Raw genomic sequence first — 26,907 nt, 5'->3', positions numbered from 1 at the left:
TTTGCCCAAGTTACAGATTTTTAATCTCAGAATTTCTGACTCCTGCCACCTCACTTAAAGAAAAAAAAGAAAGAGGGCGAAAACAAAGAGGAAGAGAGGAAAGGAAAAGGAGAATTAGCAGTAGTAGCGATAGTAGCAATAATATTAAAAATAGCTTTTGTTTTCTGGATTCCAAACATATGACCAAGCATATAAGGGATAGTATGCAAAGTTAACTAAGTTAAACTTTAAAGAGAAAATATACATACTGCTGAAGCAGCATTGGAAATCTTCCATTCTGTTAGAACAATATGCCCAAAGATTATGCTTCTAATATATACATATCAATTTTTGGTCACTGTGTTGATAAATGATGAAGACCATGCTCCACAGTCCAAGGTATCCCTCATCTCAGCTCAAGAGCATGACAGAAGAGATGTTATTGATTTTTTAATGTTTCTTTTAAAACATATCTCTTACTGTAAGAGTAATACTTTTTAAGGGCTATTATCTGAATGATTTATACAAATTTGCAAAACATTATCAAATAATTTAAGCTTCCTTTTTCAATGACTTCACAAATCTGATTTTACTTGTCAAATAGTGAGAAAGAAAACCAGAAGGGGTCACTATTTCAAGCATGATTGATTTCCTCTGAGGAAATGGGTGACATGATACATTACTGCAATAAGACACTTGTATTTTTGTTATAAATCAAACTCTTCAGTTCACGCTTTTGCAACTAAAAATTATGTAAACTTCTCTTGCACAAATGTGGCACTTTCTAAAAAGACTATGTCTATATCACTTTCAGCATATTTTGTTTTCTTAACGTAGTTAAATAAAAATGAGGTAAGAGAATCTTATGTAGTGTGCACATACATAGTACGTTACTGAAATGACTAGTCTCAGAAATTATTTTGAGAAATGATAATAAAGGTATACTTTCAAATGGCACTTCACGACTAGAACTGGCTTAGACTCAATTAATTATTCCTTATATCTTCATCCCACATTCTCATGATCTGAAACATGTACGAGAGTTGTATATATCTTATATATTCATGTTGTATAAATTTAATAGAAGATTCTAAATTTTCTACCTCTGTATGGATAAACTGAAGAGTGCTCAATAAGTGTACAATGATTTCATATGGTTTGGGATTTCCTGTCATCACTATGCCTTCCAATAAGCTTTTCATGCCAAAAAAAATCAGATTACTATTTTCTTGATTATGTATAATTATATACATGCATTAATTTTTTAAAAGAATTTCTAAAAAACTGTTAATATTACATATCTACTAATATTAACTCCTTTTAAAAATTTTAACATCAAGAAACTTCTTTTAACTAAGGTATTGATTTTCACCGAAGTATCACATTCATAAACAATAGGTGCAAGATTAATGTTTGGCTGTAGAATAATCAGTAATAGAGTACTGGGTTTTCAAAAGCTAAAATTCTGAATATTATACATGTTGCCTATTTAATGTAAATATGAATGATTTCTGATATGTGACTAATAACCATGGAAGGCATAAAATATCTTTGAGCACCGTATCTGTCAGCAGACAAATGCAGAAACGTACAAACCCAATCTGTACAAACAAAATAGTACAAACAAAAAGCTTTCCTTATTTGCCGCTTAACTGTCGTTCTCACTTCTTTTCTCTCTTGAGTGCCATCTTCCATCTCCAGTATCAGGCTAGGCAGTGTTTGCTTGCTTGCTTTCTAATTGTTCTTTGCAAATGCAAATAAGGATCTGTATCAATCCTTCATACCTCTAACTAAAACTCATACACATCAATGTATTCACTCTCTTGCATGTGCTTGCATTTAAACCTTCTATTCCTTACTGGAATAAAAGGATTGCCTTTTATTAAAAGATGGTAAAGCAATAACTAGATGAGGAAGACTTGAGAGAAAAGAAATTTCTTTGTATGTGACATAGTAGTAAAAGACTATCTTTGATGAGAAAATTACTAGAGTTTTTTTTTTTTTCATTTTTTGGAGGCAAGGGCAGGAAATAAAAGAGAGATTGTGGCTGGCATTATCACTTTTTTTCCTTTATCTTTTTAACCTGCAAATTTGTAGATGTCAGGGAACAAGAACCATTATCTGTGACTATAGCATTGGTATCATGCTCTTTCCCATTTATCATCATAATCACGAAGCCAAGTGGCTCCGATACCTCTCAGGCAGACCAGCATCAGAGGCATTGAATGCAGGCTAGCAGATCAAGGAAAAGAATGGGAGGGGGCTGGTGTGATGGCCTTTCCCAATCACGTATAATTACATGAAAACCAACATTCACTGCGACTGCTATGTCAGTTCTGCAGCCTATTAATATGCTACTAAAGTGATGTGTTACTGAAGCCATTTACTTATTTATTTTTTTTTTGAAGCCATTTATTTTAGGGAGGAAGATGATGGGAGAGAGGGGCAGACAATAAAGAAAGGCCTCAGCTGTTGGGGAACAAGGCTGTGTGGATGTAAGGTTTACACAGATGCATGATCTTTGTGATGATGATCAAAACGTTTCATGATGTCAAGGGAAATGTATTAAACATTTCTAAACAAACTAAAACCACGCTTTGGTTTTTAAAATATTTAACATATTTTAAACTACTGCTAATCAAAATAAATCGTGTGAACTGCTTTACATTTATGCCTAATTACCATGTAGTACAATAATGAGTATGTGATTATTTTTGTCAGATTAATTTTGCTATAAATTTAATTACATGTGTAAATTCTAAATATTCAGCCCTCATAATTTAGTGTTTTTAAACAATTATTTACTGACTCCACTCCCTCTTCTACATGCCAGATACCAAACTGCATACCTGGGAATAAAAACAATAAGACAATCCTTCCTCTTATGGCGCGTACAGTCTTGTTGAAGAAAAAACAAGCACAAGGCAAATGTCAAACAAAAGAACTGACAATCAATGTATTTTTAAATAAAGGTAAGGACATGAAGGGAATATCAACCCCAGTCCGAGGGTATCAGGTAAGGCTTCAGTCCGTCAGAGCTGATCCCTGAAGACCCAGTAGAGTTAGCCAAAAGAGAGGGGAGAGTGAGTTAGTAATCCAATGAAAGAAACAGGAAACTCACAGGCCTCAGAAATGAGACCCTGCAAGGTGAGTTTGAGAAACTGCTCAGCTGGAACCCAGTGCAAGAAGAGTCCTGAGATAGTAAGGTTAGTGAAATAAGAAGAGGACTTCAATATCATACTAAGGAATCCGAAATCTTAACAGTAATGAGGAACCACTGCAGACTTCAAAAAGGAGAATGACATGATCAGATTTACATTTCACACCAGATGTGGCTTTACTGTAGGGAGTGAAGTAATAGAGCTCATACCTGGAGGTGAGCAGGGCAGTCAGAAGAAGCCAGTTGCAGTGATTTAGGTGACAGTTGCCAGGGGTTCAGGTTAGGCTATTAACAACAGAAAGAAGTGAATGGGCTTGAGAAATATGTAACAGGTACAACTGAAACGTCTTAGTGATTGATTAGGTATGAGAGAAAGAGGATTTGGGGATGGATTTCTGACTTAGGCAAACGCACGATGCTATGGTATCTCAGCAAAGCGATCTACTACTGAGATAGAGAGGAGAGGAAAAGAGGCAGGTTGATGGGATTTCTATTTGATTTTTGTTGATTTTGACAGAGGAGGGGCACAGGAAAGCATTTGAAATTATGCGTTCCTCTAGACAAATTCAGTTCTCTGTGTCTGAGGAGCTTGGAGATCTCTGATAGATGATTGGATATATAGGTGTGAGGCTAAGAAGAAAGATCTAAGCTTAGACACATATTTGGCAGACTGCATCTTATATCAGCTGAAGCCATCAGATAAACAGAGAAGGGGGCCAACATCAGTAGCTGAAGGAAACCCAAAATTTATGGGACGACCTGAGTAAGAGCCAATAAGGAAAATAGAAAGCCAGTAAAGCACATGATCACAAAAATCAGGGAAAGGAATATTTTAAGAAGGAACAAGTAGTCAACAAAGTCAAGTACAAAAGAAAATGTAGACTGGTATAGCCAATTAAAATTCAATAATCTGTACCTATTAAAACGTCTGATTCTTAATTCCATTTCTTGATACTTAATCAATAAAAATGTTATCCTGTGTGTCCAATGAGACAAAGAATAGTTTATAAAAGTAAAAAAGAAAGAACGTAAATATCCAAAAACAGAGAATTAACTCGAATATTATAGACTAACCTTGTTGAATGTCACAGAACTTGACAAGAACTAAATAGATTTATGAGAAAAAGACTTAATGAATGTTAAATACAAGAAGAAGCCAGTTTCAGAACAATGCATACATAATAACAGCAGTTATTTTTTAACATATTTCTCTATGCATATATAAGAAAAGCTACAGAAAGAGTTGGAAGAGTATACACCAAAGTCCAATAGTCAACTTTGTGAAGAAAGCTAGTATTTAGTTGGGTCTCTGGTCAAGGAGACCTTTTGCTTCATTTGTATTTTTTCTTAATTTTTACAGTGAAAGTGTTTCCATGTAACAGTTGCATAATAAAATACACTTTAAAAATGCTATCAAGAGATCAAACAAAATTAAAATTGAGAAATAACAATTAATTTAATGATTGTTTAGTAACTTTAGTAAGCATAGATCTGGAAGAATAAAGGGAATAGAGGTTAGATTATAATGAATTGAGATAAAAACAGAAGAAAACCAGTAAACAGAATATAAAACAGACAGTGTGGTATGGTACAGAAAGAAAAAGGAGTGCAAGAAGGATTTTTTATGAGAAGGAAGAAAAATGATATTCTCAGGAAGCCTCGCTGCTGACAGGTTTAAAAAACATTAGAGATAATGAAGCTAATAAGGCACCAAAAGACCTGGGGCCTGTTACAGTGCCAGGCATGACGATGGCAAAGTCTGGAATAACAGGAGTGACTTGCTAAAGAGCCAGATCAAGGAAGTTTAGGTGAGAAAAAAAGATTTATTATGGTTGGATCTATGCAACATCCCCAAACTAATAACCAAAGAGAAGAGAAAGGTGGAAAACAATTCTCAAAATATCTTAGGGTTATAGCAAATGAAGGGCTGACATTGGAAGAATACAAATAAATAGTCTAATTGCAAGATGAGAAATGCTTTAAGGACCGGCTGGTTGGTGTTACCCGGAATGACCAGAATGAGCTGAGACATAATCTGGTACAAGAACACGACTATGTATTAGTGTTGGTTGTGACACTTAGGAAATGGTGTATGCTCATTGCTGTGACTCAATCAGAAGCTGGAAGTAAAGCATGTTGTCAGCAGGGCATATTAACTGCCACTCATTCTCCTTCAACATGTAAGAAGTGATGAGTGATAAAGCATCATTTAAGCATATTTAACATGGTCCAAGAATTTTGGTTCAGCATTAAACAGTAGGAATTGCTTAGGATTAGGGTATAAATATAAATCTCTTCTGAAACCAAAGCAGGATGTCCCCAGATGGCTCTGTTCTGAAGAAACCAAGTCTCTCTCCGTGGTCATGCCTTTCTGGAAAAGTCTCAGAGGGGAGATAAATGCTAACAACAAACTAAAACTTCTTACTCACCCAGAACAATGTGTCCTTACTGAAAAAAAAAAAAAAAAATCCTGGTCCAAAGCTACTCTTACAGAGGGGCTGTTCACATCCTGGTGAGAGAATACAGTGATGAACCCCATGCTTTGGATGGTCCTGATAAGCAAACAACTTCAAATCACAATAAAATCATTTGTGTCCTTTAGCAACACTGGATTTCATCGAGGGGGTGGTGAGTGCGAGGGCAGAGGTGACTTACAACATGAGCCTCAAAAGGAAGAGACTGAGAATTTTCTGGGTGCAGACGTCAGAGAATTAATTACTGACACCTACACGGGAAACTCTCCATTTCAACGCTGCCCTGGGTCACGTGTTGTCATGCCTACTGAAATTATATTAGAAACCAAAATAAACTTTTGTATTAATAGCTCTCACCTCAAGAGTTCTATCTGTAGAAGAGGCAAATTTCTCCTTTGGCTTATCCTACAGGCAGCCTTCTGAGAATCAGAAGAGAACAACCAACTTCGATCATTTGAACATGGAGCATCAACTAATACCTATAGGAAAAAATGACAGGGAAGGCAAGTATGCACTGAAAACCTCCTCAGACACAAAGGATACAGGGAAGCTACAGAAATTGTGGCAAAAATTAGCAAATGAATAAGTAAATTTATTTTAATAACTGAAAATACACCATGCTAAGTTGTTTACAACACTTCTTCACTACTATCTTACAAAAGAATTTCCTGTGACCTTCAGCATTTAGGTCTTTTTCAGTGGAGAAGGGGAATAAGAGGACTAAAAGTCTACTAATGTCTACTAATATTTCATATTCTTGTTGACTACAGCAAAAACTTTTACAAAAGTTGCTCATTTTATTTTTTTAAAGTTACTCATTTTAAACAGATGTTACTATATTCCTGAATTCTCAGCATTTATATTTAAGAACTAATAATTCAATTTCAGTTTACTGAAAGGCTGTCTTTTTCTTCAACTGTCATACTCTGATACGAAATGTTACCGAATTAAAGCAATACAGTGCACATGTTTGTGTACCGACTCAGATAATATCTGATCTCTTCCTGAGTATCTTTGAGGTACCTGGAAATAAAAAGCATTCTATAATCCCCAATCCCAATGTTACTGCTTCCTTTGAACATGCTGACCATCAAATAAAAACTGCTCCCATGTTCACTTTATCAGAATTTCCCAGGGTACTGAGAAATTGTATCCAGCTATGTCTCGAAGCAGATGGAAAATAACCACAACAAAGCAACATAACAGTAGGATCACTGGGAGTCTATCAATCTGTCACAATGTAATAAAAGTACCTTGTCAAAGGTTTCAGGCTGGGCATCTCCCATTTCTCTGCCATCCAATTCAGACACTTTAATTACATTTACCAAAGGCTGTGGGATGAAAGATTCTAACGTCTGCCTCAGCCACCTCAATCTCAGACTATCGTATTCATTACAATGAAGATAACCTAAATATAAAGGATTAAAAAAAAATTTTTTTTAAATGAACACAATAGAATTGTTAAATTTCCACTTTTGATCAAATAAATTTCAGAAATACACTGGTTCATTACAATTACACAGGAACAGGGCTAAGAGGTAAACATTATGATTGTCTATGTTTAAAGACTTGAGTACACTCACAAACACTTCATAAAACATTTACCATAGTCATGCCTACAGAGCCTCTCAGAAGCTCTCACCATTTACTCATTCAAATTTAATTCTGAAGGTAAAAACCTTTAGAGAATTAGAGATTCCTAAAGATATACTATACAACCAAAACCGTAGACATAGTTCTCTCCTAAAGCTCTTAAGAGTAGATGATGTATAAAGTTCCTTCCAGGTCAGAACACCTTGATTTTAAATAAAGGAAGGTATGTGGCATGTGGAAAAAAGCATGTAAAGTGTAACTGGCTTTATGATAAGAAAGGCATAGGCTCAAATTAAGAATTGTGAGACTCCAGAAAACTGACTCAGCTCTCCTACACAGTCTCACTTTCCTTATCTGTAAAATGGGAACTATAATAGTGAAGGAGTTTAGAACACTCCACTGCAAAATATGCTGTTTTGGCATACTGATTGAGTTAAAAGCACTTGAATAACAGCAGATGTGGGAAGGGCATTTGACCTATCTTTTTCTTCCTGAAAGCAGGAGATGAACTCCCATGTGAAAGATACCCTCCCTATAAGAGGAAAGAATATTCTTATCACCAGTGACAGGGAGTCAAGGCCAAGAGAAAAAACACGTGTATGCTTTATTCCTGTAGCTCTGTCTTATGTCAGTCACTGTCAGAAGCCCTAACAGAATACAGGAGAAAGTTTACTACCCCTACCTTACAAAGTGGTTGTTAAGATGAAATGCTACACCTTAAACTTATACAGTACTGTATGTTGATTGTATCTCAATGAAACTAGAAGGAAAAAAAAAGATCAACTGTGATAATTAACACATCTAGCATGTGTGATGTGCTTAGTCGCTCAGTCGTGTCCGACGCTGTGACCCCATGGGCTGTGGCCTGCCAGCCTCCTCTGTCCATGGAATTCTCCAGGCAAGAATAATGGAGTAGGTAGTTGTTCCCTCCTCCGGGGGATCTTCCCAACCCAGGGATCAAACCCAGATTTCCCGCATTGCAGGCAGATTCTTTCCCATCTGAGCCACTAGGAAGCCCATATCTAGCAAAGAACTGCAAAAGGAATAACAAGAAATATTCATAATGTTAGTGTTAGTCGCTCATTCGTGTCCGACTCTTTGCGAATCCACAGACTGTAGGCCGCCAGGCTCCTCTGTCCGTGGGATTCTGTAGGCAAGAATGCTGGAGTGGGGTTGCCATTCCCTTTTCCAGGGGATCTTCCCGACTCAGGGATTGAACCCAGGTATCCCGCATTGCAGGCAGATTCTTTACCATCTGAGCCATCAGGGAAGCCCAGTTCTTTTAGCACCAGTTCTTTTAGCACTGAACTGCAAAAGGAGTAACAAGAAATGCTCGTAATGATTACTAACAATTCATGTAGTAGTAGTGGCTTCCCTGGTGTCTCAGTTGGTTAAGAGTCTGCCTGCAGTGTGGGAGACCTGGGTTCAATCCCTGGGTCAGGAAGATCCCCTGGAGAAAGAAGTGGCAACCCACTCCAGTATTCTTGTCTGGAGAATTCCGTGGACAGAGGAGCCTAGTGGGCTATAGTCCATGGAGTCACAAAGAGTTGGACATGACTGAGTGACTAATCTTCACTTTCTCATAGTAGTAATTATTATCTTGAGTCCCTATTCAGGGCTAGGCACTGTTCTAAGACTTTACATGTAGTAACATATTTGATCCTCACACACCTCAGGTGGGTAATTTTATTATCATTTCCATTTTACTGATAAGGAACTGGAGGCAAAGAGAGGTGAAGTAATTGCTCAGGTTTACACAACAGGAAACCAAGACACCTTGGTTCCGGAGCCCGCCTGCTTTTCAGCACCATGCTATGCTGCTTCTCAGAAACAGAAGGCAGTTAGCAAACTCTTCTCTCCCTGATAGAAAAGTTATTTTGTTTTTCCTGTAGTTAAATATATTTATAAATATTTATATATATTTATTATAGTAACATAAATTGCTTATAATATTAAAGACAAGTATATTTTCAAATGTACAAAAGTATAAAGAACACCAAAAATTACCTAAAACTCAGTCTTCAGATAAGCATCATTTAACATTTTCATTAAATAATCCTACCACATCTCTTTATGTCTACACCTACACATACATGGATATATGGATATAAATGGATATAAATGGAATATATAAATGGATATATATAAATGGAATTATATAATATTTTTGCAGTGTCTTTTTTCCATCTTACTCTTTATCTCCCCACTGTCAACTGCCCAACCACCCATCAAAAGGAACCTATATTATTAACCTGATATACATGTGCTTATATAATTACCTGCATATACAGTATTCTATTTACACACTTTTCTGTCTCCTGACTCTCCACATGTTAATAGTTCAAAGGCAATACCACCAAGTCAACCGGCAGAGATGCGAATCATTTTTAAAAGCTGATGAATAGTACACAGAAAAAAAATGTGTCCTCTTTTATTCAACCATTGCCAATTTCTGGGCATTCACACAACTGTCATTAATAATCATATGTTTTTGAACTGTGGTGTTGGAGAAGACTCTTGAGAATCCCTTTGGACTTCAAGGAGATCCAACCAGTCCATCCTAAAGGAAATCAGCCCTGACTATTCATTAGAAGGACTGATGCTGAAGCTGAAACTCCAATACTTCGGAAACCTGATGCAAAGAACTGACTCACTGGAAAAGACCCTGATGCTGGGAAAGACTAACAACTCCACAGTCATTGCTTCCAGTCAACTGGGACATGCCCAGTTACACCAATTACAAGAGTCACTACACCCAGCCAAGCCCAAAGCATGGCATCCCCATCAGGTCTCTAGGGTTTATTTATTCCTTGTCCCAGTGCACATGCATTTTAACTAATCAAGGTCATTTTTATCACAAGTCTAGAAACAAAGTAACAATTTCTCTCAGGTTACCAGGTGAACCCAGCCAGAGAACTGAAGGTGAAATTCTAATGTAAAGTGGGAAAAATTTTTGTAAAGTCTTTGCTCAAAAATATCTGTATATACATATATTCATATGTATACATATGTACACGCACACACATATATACATATGTTGTTATTTTTCTGATTGTCATTCCACTGTAAAAAACTCTGTAATAACATCCCAACCTCCACTAAATAAACACCTAGTTTTAAAGCAAGGTCTATAATTGTGAGACCTCAAGATCATCTTTCAATTTTAACCACCACACCAATTATTTCGGCAAAGTGATGTTTTCACTTTTTAATACGCTTTAGGTTTGTTAAAGCTTTCTTTCCAAAGAGCAAGAGTCTTTTCATTTCATGGCTGCAGTCATTGCTCACAATGATTTTGGGGCCCAAGAAAACAAAATCTGTCGCTGCTCCCATTTCCTCCCCCTTCTATTTGCCATGAAGTGATGGGATTAGAGGCCATGATCTCAGTTTTTTGAATGTTGAGTTTCAAGCCAGCTTTTTCAGTCTCCTCTTTCACCTCCATCAAAAGGCTCTTTAGCTCCTTTTCACTTTCTGCAATTAGAGTGGTATCATCTGTATATGTGAGGTGGTTATTTCTCCCAGCAATCTTGATTCCAGCTTGCGATTCCTCCAGTCTGGCACTTTGTATCATGTATTCTGCATATAAGTTAAATAAGAAGGGTGACGCTATAAAGTGCTGACATACTCCTTTCCCAATTTTGAACCAGTACACTGTTCCATGTCCAGCTCTAACTATTGTTTCTTGACTTGCATACAGGTTTCTCAGAAGACAGGTAATATGGTCTGATACTCCCATCTCTTCAAGAATTTTCTACAGTTTGTTGTGATCCACACAAAGGCTTTGGCATAGTCAACGAAGCAGAAATAGATTTATTTCTGGAACTACTTTGCTTTCTCCATGACCCAACAAATGTTGGCAATTTGACCTCTGATCTCTCTGCCTCTTCAAAACCCATCTTGTTCATCTTTCGTTCTCTGTTCCCATAGTGCTGAAGCCTAGCTTGAAGGATTTTGAACTCAGAGGATGGCATCAATTTAGGGAGGGGTTTCAGAAAGGACTAGAAAAATCACCTTAAAGCTTCATTTGTACAGGTAGAACATTCTTTTTTATTTAGTTACATTGTTAATTTTGGGTGGTTTTTTAGAGGATTCACTAATGCAGATTATGTATAGGTGTCTGAAAGCTTTTGTCTTAGCCTGAAATCACTAGAAAACAGCCGAAGACAAAAGTTTACATCACAGAAGGGTATGATCCCAGGGAAGCAAGAGTGGGAAATAAAAGGAAGTAAATCATGCAAGGAGGGAACACAAATGTACGAGGGTTTGTAATCAAGCTGGCTATTGTTCAGTTAAATTTCATTCCATTTTTCTTTTTTCTGGTTTAAATATCTTATATTCTGTTCTTTTAGAGGTAACCCTAAAGCATTTAACATGCATATGTAAAAGAAAAACTTAAAATAAGTCAATCTCCACCATTTTTCCTAAAAGATACAAGAATCTCATAACATTTCCTCCTAAATAAGATGCTATTGCATTATGTATTGGGATTTATTTGCACTTATATTTTTTAACTGTATAAAATGTTATTATCATTGTCTTCTATATCCAATGACTGTTAGATTTTTCCCATTTATTTCTCACTTTCTTCTTTCTTCAATTCTTTTTGTATCTTCCATTTTCCACCTAAGATGGCTTTCCCTTTTCCTTCAGAATTGCTGGTGACAAACTACACTCTTGCTCTCTGTCTAAAAGAAAAGTCTAATTCACTTTTTCTCTTCAAAGATATTTTGATGAATGTATTTCTGGATTGACAGTCATCTTTTCTTAGCACATTGAAAACATCATTCCTCTGAATGCCAGCTTCCATTATTACACTCAGAGGTCATTCCTCAGTCCAACTGTTGTCCTTTGAAGGTAGACTGTCTTCTCTGGCTGCTATTAAGATGGTTTTTTATCTCCATAATTCTGCAACTTCACCATAATGGTCTATACTGGCTTAGCTCTGGTTACAAAGTTTCAGAGGGTATGTCCACTTCTCCCCTACCACTAAAACTGAAAACAATCTTCCTTTCAGTTCTTTGGAGAAGACAATTTCTTCCTAGTTTACCTTATTGGAGGGAAAAGTATTTTGGAGTCTAAGGTTTATACAAATTAATCTTCTGATGGATGCTTTAACTGAGCAGGTTCTGGCTTCTTGTATCCACACATGTTCATGAAGCAATAAGTTTTCCAGGTGAAGCAAAAAAAAAAAAAAAAATGCTCTCAAGTGAAAACCCAGCTTCGATGCTCAATTTACCTCCCAGGTTCTCAAACTGTTAACTTTTGGCCACTGAGTATTTGGAGAACATTAACACACTTTAAAAGATTTTGCTTTTCTTTAATATTATATCCCACACTTTTAAGTTATTTTCAACAGGAGAGTTAGCTAAAACAAATAGCTTGTCATATCACAGGAAACAGAAGTCTTAGTTACCTCTATATCCTTCAGAGCTCTACACCTACCATGTAATGCCTCACAGATAGTATATGCTCACCAAATGTGGCTTACTTGATATAAAATATGGCATTACAATAAAGATATTTAAATTGCTAAAACTGAAAATCAGGGCAGCTTTTCATTAAATTGCAGCTTTAGTCAAGATCCTCAATTCAGCATTTTAAAGTAACTCTCAGTTGAAATACAGCTTTATACTATATTACAGTTTGGTCTAGACAGGTTTTATTTGAAATAGGATTAAATTGGTTAAACTTTAAAAAATATATAATATAAGGCATTACAATCCAAGTTTCATATATATATACATATATATATATGTGTGTGTATATATACACACACACACAGTCTCAGACTCACTACATTGAGACAGAATTAATTTTCAAGCTTAAATTGCCAAAAATAAACCAAATCTTTTTTTTTTTTTCCCTCATCTAAGTAGAAAAGGGGATAAATTTAACAAATTCTTGAAAAAGTCATTGAGCTTTTTCAGGAATAGCATTTGGAGTCTCGGCTTTACTTTTTCTTTTTTCTACTACATGTTCAAAATTATCACTGTTGTTATTATTTCCAAAAATAAGATGCATCTAATGCAGGGAGCTCTTGGAAGGCTTTCTAGGAAAGTTGATTTCTGAGTGAAAACCTGAAGAATGGAAAAGAATTAGCAAAGGGGAAGAAGGGGAAAATGGTACCTGCAGGGTGTGCAAAAGGCTCAGAGGGAGAAAGGAAAAAGCAATTCAGTGAAGAGTCTTTCTAATGTTCTCTACCATCAAAAGCTAACTAGATGTAAAAAGGGCATTATTGACAGCAAAGTGAATTTCATGTCAACCCTCAGCAAGAAAGTTGATCAAGCCACTCTATCAAGCTGGGCCATTCTTAACTTGTTAATGTTTTCCTATTTAGAATCAAAAGTGGGTTTTTTTTTCCTTTTTCTATCAACACCAGGACATTACAGAGGCTCCACTGACAAAAACAGAGCAATAAAAAACAATGGACACTCCCTCATCGTGCTAACAGGTAGGAGCAGCTAGACCAGAAGAGAAGTAGGCTAATTTTTTTTAATTATCCTAAAATATGAGCTTTTTAATTATTCAAAGCTGTGAACCTCCTGACCCAGAATAAAGGCCAGTACTGATTTGAAGAAGTTCAGAGGATAAATGCACATTTAGTGCAGCCATCATTTTAAGTTTTGCTTATAAAAGTTTTTTTTAGCATGGCATCTGCATTCCAGATTCAAGCACTGTAGCTAACCTAATTTGGGATTTGAGCATCAGCATGAAGACATCTGTACTTCTTAGTAAACCATTATCATTAGCCCTTCTTAGATGAAAAGCTACTTTACTTGGACTACTGCCTGTAACTCATTGCCCTTGATGTAAGAACAGGAAGATTCTTCTATACTTCAAAGTCATAGAATATATCCATTTGCCTCTGGATTCCTAATCTGAATTTCTTTACCATAAACATGTTAAATATTTATAGCCTACTAATGAGGATAATCTAGGATTAAAATGCCCTCTTTTCAAAATGGTACCCAAATTTGGCATTTCTCTTCCATTTTTCACAATTCTAAAAATTCTATATTCAAGACTGACGTAACAAACAAAATAAGCATGCAATCAAAGAATAGAGGGTAAAGGCGATACCAAATACTCCTTATAACACATGATTCCATAAAATTTCATTTTCAGCTCGAATTATAAAAATAATAAAATAAACTTACAAAATAATCTCTTTTGTTGTGACTTCTTAACAACAACAAAAAAAATACAGCAAGCTTCAATAACAGTTTTAACCACAATTTGAAAACACACAGTATGTTTTCACCTAAAATATACAGTTAACTGGTATACTTGTATCAATGCCCAGTACAACTGGATTCAGAGTTCTCATAAAAATGTTTATAAATTATTTCAACAGGAATGCTCTCAAAGGAAGATATATATTAGCAGTTCTCAAACTAGGATATGCATGCCCTGGGGATACACAACAACTTTTAAGGGATAAGCAGGCTTAGATAGTTTCAAAGGCATCAATTTTCAGATCATCGGCTTCTTAAAACAGGAGAACATCTCTGGTCAAGGCTTCTCCTAGCTCTTCACCAATTTTATAAATGAGGAGCACACTTCCCACCCATCCAGAGTCTTATTACAGCAAGCTGTGCCGGAGCACAGAAGCCCCCAGAGCACAGAAGCCCCCGGAGCATTCCAAACAAAGGCGGTTCAGCACACTAGTGCCTTGGCTGAGAAAGTGAATGAGTCTCCTGATTATGCAACAGTCTTTTAAAATTGGTTTCCAATTCTTTGTCTTCTTCAAAATCAAAAAACAGACCCAGTGTTTACATAGGTTTACATAGTTCTTACATTGGTTTACAGAGTGTTTATATAGTAGATGAATAAAATAATGCTTAGTGAACCAGAGCTATGTGATTAGGGTTATAATTCAGGAGTTTAAAGAACTAGTGAGATTACTATAACACAACTCTCACCATTTCATCTTTTCATCTCTGTGAATAGCATTTGCACTTATAAAAACAAAACTATCAAACAAAAACCAGACAGAATTGAGGCTGAACCTTGTCTCATCTAGCCATAAGTAATTTTCATCCAGGGAAACCTGAAGTAATAGTTTAAAAGTCCCATTGTCTCATTAAGAAAAGAATTTGCAATGAATGCATTACTTTTAACAAATATATATAAAAATGTATTTTACATGTATTTCATCCTTTTTGTAGTACTAATAATAGCAATAAGTCCTTTCAAAAGAACTTTTAAAATCTTTAGAATTTCACCATCTAATACTATACCCAGTTGCTATATGAGGCTGTGAGCACTTGAAATGTGACTAATCCAAATTAAAATGTACCCTATGTGTAAAATGCACACCAATTTCAAAGACTGTAAGAAAGAGAATGCAAATATCTCATTGATAATTTCTATTTTGATTACATGTTCAAATAATATTTTGAATGTATTAGGTTACAATGTATTATTAAAATTAACTTCACTTGTTTCTTATATTAATGAGAATGCTCAAAAATATTAAATTATATATATACTTCATGTTATATTCCTATTGGATAGAACTCTCTTAGAACCTTATGGTCCAATAATACAAAAAATGAGTTTAAATGTGTATGTTTTTGTTGCATAAAAGTATAACCAGGACAACAATACAAGACTCTGAAGTGTAAAAGCAACAATAAAACTTTAGAAACCTTTGTCATTAGCTCATCAGGTTTCATATTATCTGAAAGATTTGTGTTCACAAAAATGTTGTAGTTTTGTTGTAGTTTCCCAATTACCTGTAAGGATTAAGTAGCTGGGGAAAAAAAAAGGTTATTTACACTATCTCCTCAGTAAAACTTCTACTCTTCTCCACACTGTCTTGATTTTTAGGCTTTCAAAGTCTGAAAATTCAATCTTACATTTCTCCCTGCATAGTCTAAAAGTATTCTGTAACATGTGAACATTTAAAAGTTGTCAATTATGGAGAGAAAAGTACATTACCTGGATAAGCACACTGCAGCAGAGCTAGAGATTTGCCTCCAGGGGCGGCACACAGATCCAGAACCTTCTCCCCATCCCTCAATTCCAGAGCCAGTACTGGGAGAAGGGAGGCGGCATTCAGGAGATAGTATTTTTTTAGGTTTCCAATTTGGTGTCTTTCTGAAGGCATTCTGTGAGGAGTTCTGCTAAGGTAACATTTCATTGATTTAGGATAGTAGGGTAAAGATCCTTGAAAGAGTGAGTGATAGCCCTTCAGATGTAAATCCTTTTCCAGTTCAAAAGGGTAATTGAATCTGTTAAGAAGAACAGCATATTGCCAACAAGATGGAGATGTTAGTATGTCCCTAGGGAGAAAAAGATAAACAAAGGGGTATTAACATTATACACGGTAATACAATTTGATACGAAGTCAGGGAACGAGGTCCTAGTCTTACGCTTTATTTACCTATGATTTTCAGAACCAGGAGCCAGAATGACTTTTTCTTTTGCCTCAGGCTCCCATATGGCTCAACACAGCACTGTTATGATCCTGTTTTTAAAACTCTGATATTTTGTTCATCGTGGGCTTTTTCTCTGGTATCAGTTTTGGTCACTGAAACAGTATTTATCTTGGTTCCTGAGTTTTAGGGGCCCCTTAAAATCTGCACTGAAGAGGAATGCCTCATTTGCTTCTCAGTCTTGACCTTCCCTGCGCATTATCTTGCGGAAAAAACACATGACCTGTCTAGCAAAATCCATCAAAATAAGACTTTAGTCTATCACTCTTTGCACAAGGAAATGTTTTTCTTAAGAAAAAATTTAAAACCTGAGTCTTAATTTTGAAGGGAAAAGTACTATCATTAAAGGCTGTTTAAAAGAGTGAGTATTCAAGTTTACCTCTCGTGAAGATAAAAGTATGGAAAACTAACTACAGTGAACGATACAGTAAAGGAGTTAATGAGGCGATCAGTGGCTCAGAGGATACAAAACCAGGCATGATTTAAAAATCACTTATGGACTGATGGTGCAGGTTTTCCCTGCCCCCACCTCCCCAGCAGATGTACCTTCCTAATTTTTCATTCGGTCCAACAGTTAGATCTCTTGACAATCACAAGCTCACATCAACTGACAAATGATACAGCAGGAAATATTTAATTTATTTACGAGCTGACCTTTCTAGCTGAGTTATTTGGGAGCCTCATTAACCATGGTCAATTAAATAAATTCCAGCTGCTACTCACCCTGGTGTTGCCTATGTGAGGAATGGCTGGATTGAAATGTAACACCTGCGACTGGAAGAGTGCCATGTGAATTTCAATTGAGGCTAATATGTGAAATTGCTTTCTCTTATCACTACCTCTTACTATGATAGTGCATCACAGAAGCCCAGCATTTCAGCTATACCGGGGGATGACAACCTCTTTCTTTAATAGCATGCTTCATGAACTTTAACGTGCATCTAGTGACTGTAAGAGACTGCTGGGCCCCACCTGGGGTTTCCTGTTGTCGTTCTAGTAAGTCCTCAGGTGACATTAATGCTGCTGATCCACAGACCATACTTTGGGAACCACTGAATTAAAATGGACCCTAAAAGGAAATTTATTGTTGTAACCTTATGTCAGTCCATCCTAATTATACCCTCCAAACTGGCTGAATATCAATCCAGAGTTTTGAGTTATGTTCAGTTCAAATCAGTTCAGTCGCTCAGTCGTGTCCAACTCTTTGCAACCCCATGGACCGCACGCAGCATGTCAGGCCTCCCTGTCCATCACCAACTCCCGGAGCCCACCCAAACCCATGTCCATCAAGTCGGTGATGCATCCAACCATCTCATCCTCTGTCGGCCCCTTCTCCTCCTGCCCTCAATCTTTCCCAGCATCAGGGTCTTTTCAAATGAGTCATCAATTCTTCGGTGCTCAGCTTTTATAGTCCAACTCTCACATCCATACATGACCACTGGAAAAACCACAGCCTTGACTAGACAGACCTTTGTTGACAAAGTAACAGGGAAATAATGCTCAGAAGTACAATTTTATTAATAGACTGGAGAGGCTTGGTTTACATCATGGGTCCATCCCTTAGTTAACAATTGGCTTTACACACTTCCAATTGGTTAACATCTGGCAGGGCACTTTTAATTGGCTTTATACACTTTCATCTGGCTTTAAACACTTCCAATTGTTTAACATCTGGCAGAAAAATCTAATTTTTTTCTTCATAATTTCCAAAGCTCTTTAGAATGTTTATTATCTCACATGAACATGAAAACCAGTTGGTCAGTTAAAAATATTTTATAAAATATTTGTATAGATATATTTAGACAGATTTCTTTTAGGGTGGACTGGTTAGATCTCCGGCAGCAAGGAGATCAAACTAGTCCATCCTAAAGGAAATCAGTCTTGAATATTCATTGGAAGGACTGATGCTGAAGCTGAAATTCTAATACTTTGGCCACCTGATGCAAAGAACTGACTCATTGGAAAAGACCCTGATGCTGGGAAAGATTCAAGGCAGGAGGAGAAGGGGAAGACAGAGGATGAGATTGTTGGATGGCATCACCGACTCGATGGACATGAGTTTGGGTAAACTCCGGGACGTGGTGATGGACTGGGAGGCCTGGCATGCTGCAGTCCATGGGGTCGCAAAGAGTTGGACACAACTGAGCTACTGAACTGAACTGAACTGATTTAGACAGACAAAAACTTTGACTAGGATTATATCAAATGTACTAAATTTGGGGAGAATTAACATCTTTTTTGTATTCACTCTTTCTAACTTTCATCACAGTATGTTTCTCCATTTATTCACATTTTCTTTCAGATCCCTTAGCAAAGGTTATTAATCTTGCATGTTTTATTTAACCATATTGTATGCAAGGACTGTTAGTTCAGGAACACTGTAGATTCTTGTACACTATCCAATATGCTAAATCTTAAAAGGATGAGGAGTTAGCCACAGGATGAAAAGAGAATACAAGTTCCAAGGCAAACGCCATCGCATGCGTACAGGCACCAAGGTATGATGGAGAACAGTGCATTTGGGGAATTAAAAGTAGTCCAGTGTGGCAGAAGATTTACACGGGACAAGTCTAAGATTATCAAGTTTGAAAATTTTATCTTATAAATTTTAAATTCCTATAGATGAGAAGCCATTGAAAGACTTTTAAGAGGGGACAGCCTCATTAGATCTAAAAACATGTACTGACAGCAGGATGTGGCAGGAATCTTTAGAAATTAATCCAATCTTATTCTCTAACAACTAAATAAAATAATCCCTTCTTCAGAACAAACCAATTTTCTGATCCCTCCTAATCTATACCCAGCCAACTGAACTACCTGAATTTCCTGGAGCAAGTTTTCTTTATAGTCTTTAACAATCTTAGCATTAAACTGGCCCCTCTGCACTAAAATGACCTTTCCTCTCTCACCAACCTGCAGCCTGGCTAACTCTCCTGCTTGCTATTAGGCCTTCTCTCTCCAGAGAAGCCTTTCTACCTACCATCCAGTCCACTGGCTCCACCTCACCCTGACACTATTAATAACAAAGATTACTGACTAGATGCTTACTATGTGCCTTTTGTGAGGGGCAGCTATTACGCTTATTTTAGAGGGCAGGCTAACAGAGGTTTTCAGAGATTTGGCAACTTCCAAGGGCACATCACTACTGAAGCAGAAGTCTCTGACTCAAATCCCCAGGCTTTAAAGCCTAATAGGAGTGTGAGGCCACAGTCCTGCAGCGCAGTACAGGCAGGAAGAGGAAGAGCAGCTCTTCTCCAAACCTCACCTACTTGCCAGAGGCCCCACCTCTCGGAAGAGCCTATTGTCTCTTAACAGTGGGAACAGCTTGACTTGAGGGGCCCTTGAGGAGCGGCTACAGCATCAGTCCAAGGATGGGACCGCTAGGGTTGCTCAGGGTGGCACCTGGCCAGCCCTGAGGGAGCAAAGCCTTCTATCAATGTGACCCTCAGCCCTCCCTGCACCACCGGAGGTAACTTCCCCCGCCCCCGCCCCCCACACACCCGCCAGGGCCTGCGCTGGTGGGGTGATGCCCCGGAGCCTACTCATTTTGAAAGCTCTGATGGATGGGCAAGCAGCCCAGCAGACAGTGGAGGGAGCATATGCTAGAAGACTTACGAAGACACTGGCCAGATGCCGCATTTCAGTCCTCCTCTCAAGATTCTGAAGCTGCTTCACTTACTGCTCTCCAACCAGGAGTTCAACTACATCAACAATCAGCAGAACTGGGACCTAGAAGATTAGTGACCTGCAAATGCTTTGCTATTATATCCACTGGTGTCATTTTGGTAAAAAAAAATCTGTACCCTCCGCAACATTTCAAATTGATATCAAAATCTTCACCGTTATGTTTAAGGATGTAGCTTCCAGCACACTGTAAAAATTGACATTTTAAAATATAAATTACACTACTTTTTAAAATCTATCCTGCAGAACCTAAATACCCGAGTGATTTTAAAACCCATCATTGTCCATTTAAAAATTCATGGACTGACTCTTCCCGAACAGGTGGAAATTTTACACTCTTCCTTTCCCTTTTCTTCATATTCTATTTCCCCATATAGCTTTTATAACTTTAAGTCCTGATATAATTTTGTGCTTTTAATCTTTATTACCCTATTGTATTTCTCTCTCTCTCACACACACACACACTCACAGACACATGTGTATATACTAAATTTGTTTTCATTGTAGCCTTAAAGTTTTAAGTGTTAAAATAGTAGCTTCAGAGTAGTTATCAATAAAATTATTAGTACAAATTGACCAAAATAACTTATACATTTGATAATTATCTGTACATAAAAAGGGGCTTCCCTGTGGCTCAACTGGTAAAGAATCTGCCTGCAATGAAGGAAACCTGAATTCAGTCCCTGGGTTGGGAAGATTCCCTGGAGAAGAGAAAGGCTACCCACTCCAGTATTCTGGCCTGGAGAATAAGACTATATAGCCCATGGCGTCGCAAAGAGTCGGCCACAACTGAGCAACTTTCACTTTCCTTCTAAACATAAAAAGAAAAAAAAAGAAAAAAGAAACATAAAAAGAAAAAATTCATAGGAAATGGCTCCCTTAATGAAACTAGATGCACCCAGGAATGAATATTACCTAGTGCCATAATCATCAGGGTTCAACACCAATTTCTGCGGTGGCTCAGTGGTAAAGAATCTGCCTGCAATATAGGAGATGTGGGTTCAATCCCTGGGTCAGGAAGATCCCCTGGAGAAGGAAATGGCAATCCACTCCAGTATTCTGGACTGGAAAATCCCACAGACAGAGAAGCCTGGTGGGATGCAGTTCAGGGGTCTCAAGTCGGGACACAACTGAGCGACTAAATAACAACAAATAATGACCAGGGTTCAACATCAATTCCTATTTTATGTTTTTAGAAGGGGTAAGAAAAACCTTCACTTAAATAAGTAGATGAGAACTAAATACATTTTGCTAAAGCAATGTCTCCCTCTTGTTAAAATATTTTCTGTTATGATCTCCACTCACTAAATTAAATATCTTCAGAAAGATTTTAAATGATTTGTTAGCTAACAGCTCAATTGCAAGTCCTTTAGTTTTGCTAAAAGCAAAACTTGGAAGACCATCTGACCTGTCAAAGAATCTGGTAGTAGTCATTTACACTAGTAGTCCCATAGTTTCTTACAGAGGGATTTTTGACACCCTGGAGAGAATGCATTGTGGAAGAGTCAGGATAGTGAAAGTGAGACCTTTTTTGTAAAGTGGGACAAAGACAATTGTAGAAGGATGAGTTGGGAAAGAGGAATAAGCACCCCCTTAATCAAGGGAAGCAGAGTAATCTTCTGAAAGAGCATATATGAAAGCTGAGCATCTGGAAGTCGATTACAATAACTTGCCTGTGCTCACATATCCCTTGAAGATTGCGTATTATTTGGACAATGCCTGTTACATAATTTTCAACCTTTCTGTGATTTTCCTTTCTTTACTATTCTATTCTCCATCTATCTAATGATGAGGATAAAAAATTATCTTATCTACACATTGCTAAGTACCATTGCTTAGTTCTGTGTAACTGCACAGATTATAGAACCCACAAACAGAGTTCATGGTTAAAATAAAGAAATCTCTTCTGTTTTATTGCTATTATTGCCCACTAGAGAGCGCTCATACAATCATTTAAAAAGTCTGGTTTAGAAATCCAGAAATAATCAATTCACAGATGTGCATCAAGATATGTTCTTGAGCCATTTTATTTTTAGTCTGCAGAGATTTTAATAATGAGCTGACTGTCTCCTACTCTTTTTTGACATTGTTTCCTGCTTCCCTTCCATGGAAGGGCTGCACCACAGGAGATGACAGCATACTGAGGGCCCTTTAAAGACACGACACGAATGTGCTCACCTGAAGAGCGTGTAGGTAACAAGGCAAAAACTGAATCAGGGTAAATTCAACTTCAAAGGGCTGCTCAGAGGATGACAGCAAGAAAGATTTTTGCAGAGCAATAAAATTAAACACTAAACCTTCCCCACTACTATAACTAAAAATACTAAGCAAATTATTAGCTTTCTAGATAGCACAAGAACCCACTCTCCTTTCCCTGAAAGTACACAGACTCTGCAAGCACAATATTATGTCTTGGAAATAAATAGTTAAAAAACAAAAACCCTTCTGTTCTTCTTTCCCCATGCCATGCTCCATGCTCAGGCTACTTTCTAAGCAGAGAAAGCCTTTATTTTGCTTATGGCAAATTTAGCACATGTTTATGCAAAACGTAAATTACCATGAAAACTCAACAAAAAGGTAGATGAAGCAGAAGGCATGGCTAATCAAATGGATTTGAGGTTCACTGCTCATTTTGGTTAGGGTCAAATAATTTATAAATCTGTCTGAGCACATTAAACATAAAAATAACTCATTACAGGGTCTGAGTAGCCAGATTACTGTTGTCTGAAGACAATACACCTCTTGAAATTTTTTTTTAATCATCCATTTATGCCTAATTACATCCAAGGTATGAGAGGCATATAGAATAGGGGTGACCAGTAGGAGTTTGTGAACCAGAGAGGCAAACTGAAACCCTAGTTTCTAGAACAAACCCTAGTTCTGACACTTAGTAGCTGAGTGAACTTGGGCAAATTTTAATACTTAAACTATGTGCAGTTCCCTCATGTAAAAAGTAGGAAACCTGGGAGGTTTCTTCCAAGCATCAAATAAAGGCAGTATTGCCTGGCACATAATAAGCATGCTGTAGATGTCTGGTCATGGGGCTATTCTATCTGAGTTAACTCTGCATACTGAAAACCTCATGAACTAATTACACACTTCACTATTCATCCCTCTTTTCTTCTCTGTGACAGAAGATGCTCATTTAAAAACTCTAGTTTTGAAAAAAATCTCCAACTATAAACTACATTTTCAAGCTACAGTATTTACAAGTTTCTAAAACAGTTTGTCTAAAATCACTTCAGAACCATCTAAGACTTTGTCAAATTACCAAGACCTGGCTTCTCCTCAGGTCTTTGCTGTCACCATCAGGCCCTGTTACGTGGGACTAGGTACTCCTGCCTACTTCTATTGGGATACTTATAGAATTAGCAGTTTATATAGTTTTAATCATGCTCCTCCTCTCCTATGAATACCAGACCGTCAGAAAACTGGACATGGGGATTGTCTTACTGTTTCACAGGGTATGGTATAGTGCATCAGACACTCAATGTAAAGAACCCATAGAGTAACATACTGACCAAATGCAAAGCTCACTGAACATACAAATCAAACTTCTCTCGTGTCTATGCACTGATTTCTCATTTCTGTTTTCTATAAAACGTTTAAATAATTTGTGTGTGTATGTGCGTGCATAGGCATGTTGTTCAAACCATAAAGCTAAAGACATACAGAAGAAACATGATTAGCAAACAAAGTGACTTTAGCCAAGATAAAGCAGTGATGGCTTTAAAGATTTGTTGCGTTATCTCCTGAATTTTCAGAAACTAGTCAAATATCCTCAGAAGTTCAAAAACTTCTCCATTACAGTGTAATTAATTTTGTCAGACTGGTGGGCAGTCCTGTTTCAAAGATTAAAGCAGTTAATCAGGGCAAGGTATAACAATGTTTGCTTATAACAAAATTATGACTACAAACTTTTCTTTCTCCCTTTTCCATCTTCCTATGATTCAAGCTATTTCCTCCTCTTTCTTCTCTTCTGAAGCTACAGCAAGAAATGGTAGCCAGGTTTAAACTCTTTTATCTTCACAGTACCCCTATCCCAGAAGGGTTTATTTCTTGTTCTTTCATAAAGCATCAAAAGATGAATTATACTAACCTTACTGTATTCCATGCATCTCCAAGTTCTTTGGAATACTGCTTTTCAAAATGATCCAATACAACTTTGCAAATCTGTTTCGCAAGCTTCCTCTCTGGTTTTGCTTTCAGCTATGATGATAAGAAAAGTTTGCTGACACACTCTATTACAAATGTATTGAATTTCAACATTACTAGCACAGTCTTTTTTCTTAAGATAACACCTTTTTCTCCGCCCTCATAATTACCAGTTAAGATAGGAGCTATACCTCACACGTAATAAAACTATATTATCATACTCTATCTACTTATAAAAAACGTTTCTCCAAATGATTGCTCAAATGTAAGGCAAAAGGTGAAGTGGAATTGTGGTGCTAACATATCAATGTGTGTCAAAAGAACAAAATTAATCTAAATAAGCCACTCTAGATGTTAACATCAGGGGAACTCAGGAAAAAGCACGTGGGGAGTCTGTATTAGCAATATTTTGTAAAATTATTCCAAAATAAAGTGCATTCAGAAGAAAAGTTAGTTTCCTATGGAAACTTCGCTGCAGCTTTATCTCATTTACTCATCCAAAGAGTTTATCGAAGGCCAATTATCTAACAGACATTCTTCTAATCTCCCAGCATAACACGGGGACAAAGGCAGTTTCAGCCTTCCAAGATCCTGCATTCCGCTCAAAGTTGAAAGGATATTAAAGCCTGCAGGCTACAGTGCAGACCGCTTACTTGCGGCGGAGGTGAGTCTTGGGAGAAAACAGAGAACGCTCAAGAGCAAGCGTCAAAACACTGAGCATTATTCGAGGGCTTTGGGCTGAAGCTAAAGAAAGCCGGAGATCACCAAGTTGCCCTCATCCCAGCCACCTCCCTCGCAACGTCATCGGTCGGTAATGCTTCTGGCTCAGGCACGCGGCTGGGTCCCAGCCCTCACCAAGGTCAACACCATCCCGTCAGGAGAGATCAAACAAGAAATCAATTCCACCGGGTATCTAAAGCTTGCAGGGAACCAAATGAACAACCCGTCTTCCGATTTTCGCCGGAGTTCTCTCCCATCCCTCACGTTTCCGGTTCAACTTCTCGCGAGATTCTGCTTTACCCGAGTTATGAAATCTCGCCTATTAAAAGATCCAGGTCCCGCGAGGCTTTCCCTGGTGGCTCAGAAGGTAAAGACCCCGCCTGCGGTGCGGAATGCCTGGGTTCAATCCCTGGGTCGGGAGGCTCCCCTGGAAAAGGGGATGGCAACCCACTCCAGTAACCTTGCCTGGTGAATTCCGTGGACAGAGAAGCCTGGCAGGCTATAGTCCATGGGGTCACAAAGAGTCGGACACGACGTGTCCCGCGAGGGGCCAGGGCAAAGTTGCTTCAATAGGTGGGTGGAGGAGGCGGTGCCTACCTGCTCCGGGGGCGTGGCCGGGGCCCTGGGCGGAGGATCTTCAGAAACCACGCCTCACTCTGAAAAATTTCTTTCTGCCCTGTATTTGAAGTTCAGAAAAGGAATGGAAGTGTTTGTCACTGTTGTGCAATCGCTCAGTCGTGTCTGACTCTGCGACCCCATGGACTGCAGCTCTCCAGGATTCCCTGTCCATCACAACTCCAGTTTACTCAAACTCATGTCCATTGAGTCTGTGATGCCACCCAACCATCTCTCCCTCTGCTGTCCCCTTCTCCTGCTACTTTTAATCTTTTCCAGAATCGGGTGTCTTTTCTAATAAGTCAGCTTGTTGTATGATCGTTGCTTTAAGATGTTCTCAGAGGCGAAGATAGTTACTGCTAATATACCAAATCTGAAGATTCCCATTAGCCCAGATATTCAGGACTCAAGATAAAAGGACGGATATGATGAAAAAAATTTGTCACGCGTTTCCTAGAGATGGCTCAGTGGAATAATGTCTCGGGGAGAGATAAAGGATTAAGTTGATTTAAATACACAGGCAAAACGTTTAGCATAGCGATTAAGAAACAGTTAACACCCAAATGTTAGCAGCTACTGTGTATTTTATTCACTATCTTGATCTTAGTGATTATAACCAAGGTCTGATACCAAATGCTGACTAACAAAATGACCTTACATTCTAACACCCTAAAAAATAAGCCTCCTCACCCACTTTTACTAGGGGAAGTGTTACTGGTTCTCTGGAAAGGATCACACCCATTCTGATAGGAATAGCAATTTATTTGCTCTTTTAGTGTTACTCTTTAGTTGTTCCCTTGTAATTTCAATTGGCAATTTATCAGAGAAAATGCTAAGGTAGTGCCTAATATTTAATGAGCATCATCATTTTGAGACCCTTGGTGCTCAAAATATCAGTCTTAAGTATATAAGTGCAAATCTTAAGACCATGTAAAAAGATAAATTTCACCACCTCTATTGCGATTTGAAGCTTAATATATTTATTTAAACCAGTTATCCAATAATCTAAAAATGAATTTAGATTTGGTGTAAAAAAAAGTACAGTATTAAGGAGGTGATTAAATGCATTTTATTGAAAGTTTAAGAA

General features: G+C 37.6%; 1 protein-coding gene across 8 annotated transcripts in view; it reads right to left on the bottom strand.

The window, feature by feature from the left end:
- Nucleotides 1-25,495, bottom strand: part of NSUN3 (NOP2/Sun RNA methyltransferase 3) — a 56,172-nt gene extending 30,677 nt beyond the window's left edge. Inside the window, exons 1-7 of one of the 8 annotated variants that reach the window (XR_009691508.1) lie at nucleotides 25,341-25,494; nucleotides 24,430-24,539; nucleotides 16,150-16,493; nucleotides 6,867-7,021; nucleotides 5,971-6,092; nucleotides 4,056-4,115; nucleotides 3,350-3,424 (exon numbers count right to left, since the gene is read on the bottom strand). Coding sequence is in view for 7 of the 8 variants with exons in the window: in XM_061134078.1 (XP_060990061.1) it covers nucleotides 5,971-6,092; nucleotides 6,867-7,021; nucleotides 16,150-16,493; nucleotides 24,430-24,539; nucleotides 25,341-25,355 (746 nt within the window). In the remaining variant the exon portion in view is untranslated. Of the gene's footprint in view, nucleotides 1-3,349; nucleotides 3,425-4,055; nucleotides 4,116-5,970; nucleotides 6,093-6,866; nucleotides 7,022-16,149; nucleotides 16,494-20,261; nucleotides 20,392-24,429; nucleotides 24,540-25,138; nucleotides 25,318-25,340 lie in introns of those variants that run through there. The other 7 variants (XM_061134082.1, XM_061134081.1, XM_061134084.1 and 4 more) reach the window with 7 other exon arrangements.
- Nucleotides 25,496-26,907: the final 1,412 nt, after the last annotated feature.

The sequence above is a fragment of the Dama dama genome, chromosome 31 (genome assembly GCF_033118175.1).
Source record: "Dama dama isolate Ldn47 chromosome 31, ASM3311817v1, whole genome shotgun sequence".
In the NCBI taxonomy this organism is placed as follows: Eukaryota; Metazoa; Chordata; class Mammalia; order Artiodactyla; family Cervidae; genus Dama; species Dama dama.
Note: the sequence above shows the minus strand (reverse complement) of the source record. Positions and strands in the feature narration are given on the sequence as shown.